Source organism: Seriola lalandi, unplaced genomic scaffold (genome assembly GCF_002814215.2).
Source record: "Seriola lalandi dorsalis isolate HSWRI2012SDOR001 ecotype SW California unplaced genomic scaffold, Sedor1 jcf7180002054405, whole genome shotgun sequence".
In the NCBI taxonomy this organism is placed as follows: domain Eukaryota; kingdom Metazoa; phylum Chordata; class Actinopteri; order Carangiformes; family Carangidae; genus Seriola; species Seriola lalandi.
Genome location: NW_019524958.1, coordinates 43,529 through 53,863, shown reverse-complemented (window position 1 = coordinate 53,863; position 10,335 = coordinate 43,529). Strand labels below are relative to the sequence as shown.

At 40.5% G+C, this 10,335-nt stretch overlaps 1 protein-coding gene across 1 annotated transcript in view; it reads right to left on the bottom strand.

Annotated features, from left to right (window-relative positions):
• The window catches only part of crhr1 (corticotropin releasing hormone receptor 1), a 17,851-nt gene extending 9,102 nt beyond the window's left edge, over nt 1-8,749 (bottom strand). The window contains exons 1-6 of the mRNA XM_087174988.1: nt 8,681-8,749; nt 6,035-6,197; nt 5,883-5,933; nt 3,638-3,757; nt 1,798-1,880; nt 932-1,038 (exon numbers count right to left, since the gene is read on the bottom strand). Of these exons, the coding sequence (XP_087031114.1) occupies nt 932-1,038; nt 1,798-1,880; nt 3,638-3,757; nt 5,883-5,933; nt 6,035-6,197; nt 8,681-8,749 (593 nt within the window). The remainder of the gene's footprint in view (nt 1-931; nt 1,039-1,797; nt 1,881-3,637; nt 3,758-5,882; nt 5,934-6,034; nt 6,198-8,680) is intronic.
• Nucleotides 8,750-10,335: the final 1,586 nt, after the last annotated feature.

Here is a 10,335-nt window from a genome sequence, read left to right as displayed (position 1 = left end):
CATCACCATCATCACCACCATCACCATCCTCACCATCACCATCACCACCATCATCATCATCACCATCATCACCATCATCCCCATCACTATCACCATCATCACGATCATCATCCCCATCACCACCATCATCACCATCATCATCATCATCACCATCATCATCACCATCATCACCATCATCACTTCCTTTGATCTGTGTCTCTAATCCATCACAGTCCTCCAACAATGACTGGACATTAGCCACACTCACAATGACATACTATAACGCTAACACACACACACACACACACACACACACACTCACAACGGTCCCCAGGCCTTAGTGTTTTATGTCTGTCTTGTCATTTCCTGTTTTATTTTGGTAGTTTCCCTCTTGTGTCTTTACTTCCTCCTGGGTGATTACCTGCTTTTCCCCTGATGTGTGTCACCTGTGTCTCGTTATCCCCACAGTATTTATGTCCGGTTTGTCCCTTTTCACTTTGCCAGTTAGTTTTCTTCCGTAGTGAGTGACTTAGAGTAGTAGTAGTAGTAGTAGTAGTAGTAGTAGTAGTAGTAGTAGTGACCTTGAGAGAGACCTTTTTTTGTGACCCGTTTCCTGAGACCTGCCTGTTCCCTGTCGGTACCGTTGCCTTGTCCTGCCCGCCTGACCACGTCTCTGCTTTTTCCCACTGGATCCATGGCCTGTCTCCAGTGGGCTTCCAGTCTGTTTCTGGAACGCTGTTGTTGGTTTTTTATTGAGTTGTACAATAAACTGCCTGATTGTCAACTGCCTCTCGGATCGTGCTTTTGGGTTCTACCTTGTGTCCCGAGCCTGACATCTTGTTGTAGGGTTGTTACAGAGTGGGAATCAGCTGATGAACACCTGAGCTGTTTCCTCTCACACAACAGAGTCAATGTGTAACAGTAAGTGAGTGTGTTTAGACAGGTATGTTACCTGAGTCTCATGAAGAGAGTGAAGGCGAGCAGGAGTGCTCCCAGAGAGATACAGTGACCCAGGTAGTTGATGATCACAGCAACCTGATAATGGACTTTACTCTTCCTCTGAAACACACAGGTGAGACACAGGTGAGACACAGGTGAGACAGTGTGTAATGATCATTAGAAACAGAACAAACTGCAGGTTATTGCTGTGCAGAGAATCAGGTCCAGTTTCTACAGTTTGTGTTGAAATGCTGAGACCAGATGTAAAGGACTATGGGTGATTATATGTTATTGATTATAGATTGATTGGAAAAAAAATGGCAGTTTAATCCATTTACATGTACAACCACACTGAAGGATGTGAATATTTGCTGAAGCCTCTGTGTGTTTTTATGTTTCCTCTGGTTTTCTAAAAATAATAAAAATTATATTTATCCAGTGATTTCCAGGCTGAAATGAAGCTGAGCATCAGAACCATTCAAGGGCAAACTGACCAATCACTGAGCTTTTATCATGTGACTTCACATTAATAACAGTGCTGTGATTGGCCAGCAGCCAACTGGGCTGTCCAATCAGAGGAGAGTGGGACATGGGTGACAGATTCTCTCAGTGGGAAAGAGAAAGTAACTGTGTTACATGACACAACATATGGACACACACACACACACACACACACACACACACACACACACACACACACACACACACACCAGATGGTTTACGCTCTTATTCTCATGCTTGTCTCCGATTGGTTTATGTTTTTTATGTGTGTGTGTGTGTGTGTGTTGTTATTGTTTTTATTGGTGACAATATTGATAATCTATTGATCAGAGTGTAGTGATCAATGATTGTATTGATCAGTGTACTGATAAGTCTCACCAGGATGATGATCTCTGTGCACTGACTGTAGTTTCCTCGAGGAGCCCAGCTGCCATTAGACTGACATTCTCTGTACACCCGGTCTGCACACACAAACACACACACACACACACACACACACACACACACACACACACACACACACACAGGATAATGGTTATTTACAGAAAGATTTTCCCAGGATTGTTCTCTTTTTTGAGCGACTGTCCCAGAAAATTAGGATTTTTCCGAGGACATGGTTTATCCTGGTTTTAGTTTTTTTTAGTTTTCATATTACTTTCATTGTTTCAAATAAAACCTACAGTGTCTGTAAACATATGAAAACAGAACCAAGGTGTCCACTTCGCATTGTTTAATGTGAAATGTATGTAATATTACACATACTGTATGTGTAATGTGAAATATGACCAATTTGTAGTTGGATTTAGGACAGTGTTATTGCTTTTATGTGTTTTATATCACTACTTTGAAGGTAACTTGTGTGCAGCACAGAGTCAAAGACTAATTCCCCCCTTGGGATGATAAAGTGTATCGTATCGTATTGTACCCTGTCTTTACATATGGTATCGTATTGTATAATTTTGCATCATTTCATATCGTATCATTTTGTTTTGTATCTTTTCATTCGGTTTCTTATCGTATCTTTGTACAAGTCTACTGATGGTAAGAATTTATTGAATCACTCTTCACATGTTTGGCACATAAATGGTATCATTCCCATATTTTCTGATGTTACGAGAACATATCTTTAACCTTCAGAGACATTTTAGCCGTGATGGAAGAAAGCCTCAGATCCTGTACATAAGTAAAAGTACCAACACCAGAGAACACAAAGTTCTGCACTGAAAATCTTACAAACAAATATGTTAGTGTTTTCAGCTTCATTTTATTCATTTAATTCATATTAAGTTGAAATTCTAATTGTGTACCACAAGCATCTACAGCGTAACCATGGAAACAGCTGTAAGTTTGTCCTATAACTGCTGTGACAGTGACTGACCAGATGATTAGCTGGTAAGATCAATACACCCACTCAATACTGACCGACAGCTAGCTCATTAGTCTGTAGGTGGGGTAAGACATCAGCTCCAGCACACACACACACACACACACACACACACACACACACACACGACTCATGCTATTAAGTCAGATCAACAACTAGACCTCTAATTAAACGGGATATTTATTGCCACCCTCCCAACCACCCACACACACACACACACACACACACTTCTCATTTCTACTGGGAATTAGTGTAATCTGTCCAGTTGGCAGGAAATAAAAAGTCAGTAAATCTTCTGCTTTCTCCTCAGACTGTTGTTGTTTCAGCTATGATTGGCTAACACTTAATTTGCAGCTTCTGATTGGCTGAGGACTGAGTAGGGATGAAGATTACTGTACTAACTCCACCAGACTGACCCTTTAAAATATAGCTGAGAAACACAACCTATAACCTTCCAGCTGCTTCACTGTCAGTCCACATTCAAACTGATGTGTGGGTGTAAAGGCACAACTCAACTGTTGGGTCTGTCCAAACCTCACTGACTCTGAGGACTCGGTCACTCTGTCTACTACTGCCTGACTTCCTTCTTTGCCCTGGTCATAATTACTACAAAAGGTTGCTTAACTATAAAAACTCACTATGACTCATAACTGATGTAATAATGTAGTTATAATACTGATTCCATTGTGAGATGGTCTCTACATTTAATTTACACCTGAATAGACCATGAGTTTGTGGAAGAGGAACAGGTTTGGTCACACGGCGCGTTGAATCCAGCTCCTGAGTTGAGAAGAAAGAAGAAGAGAAACCTGATCACAGAACAGTCGTACGTACTGGTGGTGTTGTAGTGGATGCCATTCAACTGTTCAGGACAAGGTCTGGAGATCATCTCTCCTGCTGCACTACGAGGCCAACAGGTCCCTATACCATCCACAGATAGGTCACAATACAGATCTGCAGGCAGAGAGACAATAGTTAGAAAGACTGAGAGACAGAGACACAGAGAGATAGACAGAAAGAAAGACAGATAACGACTTGGACATGCTAGCATTTGATTGCCTGAAAGGGACTTTCTGAAGACTAGCATCATGTGAGAATATAAGAGTGTTACCCAGCATCACCAGAAAAATGTGAACTTATGTTAATTAACCATGCAAGCCAACGTTAACTAGCAAGCTAATCCTGGCTTCTGTCTCCTGTGGGCTAGCAGTCAGGTTCTTAGGAGGACTAAACATAAAATGGTGGATGTATCAAAGTATGAGTTTAATTTCTGTTGAAAAAATCCCATGAAAATATTATCATGAATACTATGATGTTTTTATACCTGACCATCTTATGACGTTTTTATCCATTACTAGACTATGACTTTTTCTGCCTTACTATACTATTACTTTTTTATGACTTACTAAATTATGACATTTTTATGACATACTTTACTATGACTTTTTTATGACTTAACATATGTTTTTATACCTTACGATACTATGATTTTTTTATGCTCTACAATACAATGACTTTTTATATACCGTACTACACTATGATTTTTTATTCCTTACTATACTATGAATTTTATGACTTATAATACTATGACTTTTGTATGCCTTATATAATGTCTTTTTATACCTATGAGATTTTTAATCCTTTCTATACTGTGACTTTTTATGACTTACTGTACAATGACTTTTTTATGCCTTACTATTCTATGATGTTTTTATACCTTACTATACTGTGACATTTTTATACCTTATGATACTATGACTTTTTATGCTTAACTATACTCTGACTTTTGAATGCCCTACTATCTATGATTTTTTTATGCCTTACTAAATTATGGCATCTTTCTAATTTACTATACTATTACTTTTTTATGCCTTCCTATAGAATAACATTTTTACGACTTTTATGACTCACTATATTATGAAGTTTTTATGCCTTATTATACTATGACTTTTTATGACTAACTATAGTTTGACATTTCCGTGACTTGCTGTACTATGAAGTTTTTATGACTTACTATATTATGACATTTTTATGTCTTATTACACAATGACTTTTTACACTTAACTATACTCTGACTTTTTTATGCCTTACTATAGTTATTTTTTATACCTGACTATCCTATGACGTTTTTATGCCTTACTTGAGAAAGACTTTTATATGACTTACTGTACTTTGATTTTTTGTGCCTTACTATATTATGACTTTTTATACCTTTCTATACTATGGCTTTTTATGCCTTACAATACTATTACTTTTTTATGTCTTACTTTACAATGACTTTTTTATGACTTATTTTACATGACTTTTATGCTTTACTATACTATGATTTGTATGACTTACTACGTTTCATCACTTCCCAATAGCGGCTCACTGTAGTTCCCACTGTGCCTTGAAGAAGTAGTTACTCACAGGGTGTATTCTAACCTCTACTATAAAGACAACGATGACTGAAACAAGAGACTGTCACAACCACCTGCTCCCGGCAAGAAACCACATTCAGCAGCAGAGAAAACTCACAAATAGCCCCTTAAAGGTTCTTCTTGCGTTCTTTAACATAATCTAGGGTCCTTAGGGGAACATACATTTATTCCCTTGTAGTTCTAGGTACTTAAGAGTTCTCCAATGTTATAATTCATGCCTAATTAGGGTGGTCCTCAGAACCCAGGACACTCCTGTTTAGTTTGGGTGGTCCTTGGTATTTATGGGTACTCTTGCATTGTAGTAATCCTGAGTATTTAGAGCTACACTTGTCTCGTGAGGGTAATCCTGAGTTCTTCAAGGTTCTTGTATGTAATTATGGTAGCCTTGAAAAAGTTTCATCTATGTAGGTGCAGTAAAAAGGTTAAGATTACCCCACTCTGTCCAAAGAAAGATCAGGTTGGTGATGTTTGATCAAGATCAGTTCAAGTTTAGTCCCGAGCCTTGCAGAGTAGCTATGTGAAGTCCAAATCATTTAAGGTCATCTTGTTTGGAGTAATCATCAAAAGGTCCACAGTGATCCAGAGGGGTCCTTGATGGGAGTGTTGCTCTTATTTATAGTGGTTAACAGAGGTCAAAGGTGAAAGTCAGCTGTACAAACCTGAGGTGTTACTGATGGTGAATGTATGGTTGAATAACACCAAAGTCCTCGCTGAGAAAGAGACAGGAAGCAGAAGTTTGCACTTTTCACCAGTTTATTATTTGAGAATTGAAACTGTTGAACCACAGACAGGAAGACAGACAGAAGGTTACCTGTCAGGTTGGTCGACAGGAGGGTCAAAGTTTCACAGGTTAACTCTGCTGGAGATACTCGTCCAGTCAGCAGCGCACACACACAAACCACCTGGGAAACAGAGCGAGAGCAAGAGACGTCATCTTCTCCCATATCCCTGTGGGTGTCAGGGTGCCAGGTGGGCTACACTTAGACAGGATTTCAATCAATCACAGAGCTGATACACAGAGACAGACAACCATTCACTCATGGGCACAAATTAAGCTGCATATACTTTTACTGTGGGAGGAAAGAACAGGAAACTGACGCAGAGAGAACATACAGGTTCAGAACCTACACCTGCTACTGTGAGACAGGTCATCTTCATGAGTCACAGCTCTGAGGTCAGACAGGAAGACAGACAGGTTTGAGGATGTTTGCTCAGACTTTTCTTTTCATATTTAATATGACAGACAGAATAAAATATGAGTAAAGATGAATCAGATAATAAAAACTGGCCTCAGAGGATCAGAGTGTGTGAGCTTCAGTTTACTCCGAATAATTTCTTCATTTTCATCTTCAGAAAATGTTTCTCTCAGCTGGTATTGGTCCAACAGACCAGATGGTTTAAACTGGTCACATGACACTGACCTGTCCATGTGTGACTATCATCTGTTCAACAATAACATGATTCACCCATTCATCAATTCATCAATTAGACTCAGTAACTGACGATAAATCAGCTGTTCAGTCTATTAATTATTCACTAATGTGACTGATTCACTCAGTCACATTCCATATTTCAACACGCTGACACACACACACACACACACACACACACACACTCTGAGTAAATGTCCACAGAGATTTACTGTGGTGATGCTGTAGCTAAATTTAGAGCGACTGCAGCTCTCTCTCTCTCACACTCAGTCTTTGGGGCGTTCAGTGTAAATTTGTGGGTCTGGCTCAGGAGGAGGAGTCACGGACAACAGTCCTGTTGGTGTCCCTACACTAAACACCAAGCCCGGTCTCCCTGAGGGATTATGTGGAGTTTGTTCATGAGTTCACGATGTACATCCAAAGGCAACACGCATCCATCATTTAGCCACATAGTTCCCAGCTGATCTGGACAAGAGGCGGGAACAGGTCTCCAGTCCATCACAGGAGACACTTAGAGACAAACAACCATTCACACTGACCTCTGTGGGACATTTAGAGTCAAACTCCACACAGAACCACAACCTGGACCACGGCTCCACCAGGGAGTCACTGTGACCATCTGTCTGTCATGTGATTAACATGATGAGCCAATCACAATATAAACATTTACTAGTGACATCATATAAGCTGTTATAACCACATCAAATATATCTAATGCTTTAAAGTCCCGTCTCTGTTTGATCATGGTCTGTGTGATCCACATTCTGATGGTGCAGGAAATACTGAGTCTGCTCATTAACAAACAGAGCAGACATCATCTTCATCACACACATACACCAGCTGCCTATTCACTGCTTCATATCTATTTTTAACAATCATCATGTCTGGACCTTAACTATAGTTCATGTACCAGGACCAGGATCCAGATTCTGGATCTGCACCAAACTGTACAGACTCATAGATAAACACCGTTGGTATCTCTGATTTTGCATCAACAACCAAACCAAGGAAAATCCCTGGATCCCCCTCTCAAACCGGATCAGCACCAAAATGTGATGAGTTCTTCCCTGGACCAGGACCCAGTCTCCACCAAGACTCGTTCAAGTCAGTTTACTGCTTTTTGTGTAATCCTGCTGATAAACACACAAACAAACAGAAACACAGACAAACAAACACACAAACAAAGATACGCACAAACAAACAGACAAACAAAACAAACAGTCACACAGACAAATAAACAAAGATACAAACAAACAAACAGACACACACACAAACAGACAGAAAGACCAACAGACAAATAAACAAACAAACACACATAGAAACACAGGTGGAAATATTGTCTCCTTGGTGGAGGTGACTAATGTCGAGGCCCAGACCACAGATTTACCTCCGCCACAGTTTGAGCCAAACCGTCACTTAAAACATGAAACTTCAGAGAGCGGAGGTGGCGCTGACGTACAACCATGAATGTCTTTGTTGTCTGAAGGTCAAGTTTAAAGAACAATCATACGAGAGTTTTCTCTCCAAGAATCAGCTGTTAGTTACTAGATGATTTTACTACTTACTTTACTTTTTAGACCTCAGATAATATTATCAATAATCACTAGCGCCTGAGCCTCCATATGAAACCCTGTGCCAGATGTGTTTCTGATGTAGACTGACTGTTCTCAGGGTTTGCAGTGCCATGCAGGCAGAGCGATCTGATTGGCTTAGAGGTCCCAGGGGGTGACGACCATATGTCTCTGCTCTGCTCGGATTCACCTCATGTACTTATACAGTTTATATTGTTTACACCACTGTGTCACAATACAACATCACTACTGTATCATTACTTTATATAACATCAGTGTGAACATTGTTACTGTGTTAAGGTCACGTATAACACTGTATGTCATGATATATTATCATATATATTACATTACTTTGTCGTGATATAATATCACATATATAACACTGATTCCTATATTTATATGAAGTTCACACATTATGAATGAGTGAGGGTCGAGGTGTGTTGATCCAGATCAGACCACCTGCTCCTTCTCCTCCTTCCTCTGCCGTAGTGGAGGCAGCTGGTCCTTGTAGTCCGACTCAGTCATCGTGTTCTGCATCAGTACCCAGACTCTGTCTCGGCCCTTTAATACCTACGTGGTTCTGGTTCGTTTAGTGAGAGGGTTTCTGGTTTGACAGACAAGGATTCAATCAGCAGTCCTCGTGGTCTGGATCAGGCCTGATATTCTTCCCTTTCACTTCACTGGACTAAGATTGGCTGTTGGACTGAGGCCTGCGCTCCTGACTGGGAGGAAACAGGAGGATGTTCCTCTGAACTATGGAGTCCCAGAGGAACAGAGGGCAGTGAAGGCATCACAGCAGCTCCAGCAACAGAGATAATTAAAACTCAATGAATGAGACAAACAAGCTTTTAAACAAGACACAGTTTCTCTACTGTTTGTTCTGATGAATTCACTGTCTCAGAGATGAAATGACTCTGAGAGGAAATCTAACAAAGCTCTGTGGTTTGTACTTCATTACTAATGAGTCCTTCAGGCTCCCCTGTAACAAGCGCTTCCTCTATGTGTGCAGCTCTCATAATAAAGTGGTTTCTGTTGCTGAACTCATTGATTTGAGTCCTGATCCTGGTCTCTTTGGAGTCTAATATTAAATATAGAATTAGTTTGTCATGTCTTTCATGGATCTGGTTTGGAGTATTTTGTAGTCTGGTGCTAAATATAAAAATAATCAACCTTTCTGCATCAAAGAACAGAAAGCAAAAAATCTGATGCCAGCAGTCGTAGAGATTTACATGACTGCTCACTGACACCAAAACATCTGAGTCACGACTGTTTCAAGGGTCTGGTCTGCGTGGATCCTGACTCAGAGAGATCTAAGACTGATTGGACCACCAACCATAGACGAGACCAGAGGACTCTTTAGATTTACATGAACAAACATGAGGGTTCTTTTGATGTGACCTATTTATTTATGTCCACTTTAATTCTCTGTTCTGTGTTCACTCCTGTTGTTTGAACTGAATCGTGTTCTTTTCAGCTTTGACAGTGTCAGTGAACACATCTTCATCCCTCCATCAACCAGCAATCAAACCAACTGACAACCAACCAAACAACCAACTGACCAATGGATCAACTGACAACCAACAATCGACTGATCAACTAACAACCAACCAACCAACCAACAACCAACAACCAACTGACCGACTGATCAACTAACAACCAACCAACCAACCAACAACCAACTGACCGACTGATCAACTGACAACCAACCAACAACTGACTGATCAACTGACAACCAACGAACCAACGACTGACTGATCAACTGACAACCAACCAACCAACCAACAACCGACTGACCGACTGATCAACTGACAACCAACCAACCAACAACCGACTGACCAACTGATCAACTGACAACCAACAACCGACTGATCAACTAACAACCAACCAACCAACAACCGACTGATCAACTGACAACCAACCAACCAAAAACCGACTGACTGACTGATAACCAACAGATCAACTGACAACCAACCAACCAACCAACCAACTAACAACCAACCAACCAACCAACAACCGACTGATCAACTGACAACCAACCAACCAACAACCGACTGACCAACTGACAACCAACAACCGACTGACCAACTGACAACCAACCAAAAACCGACTGA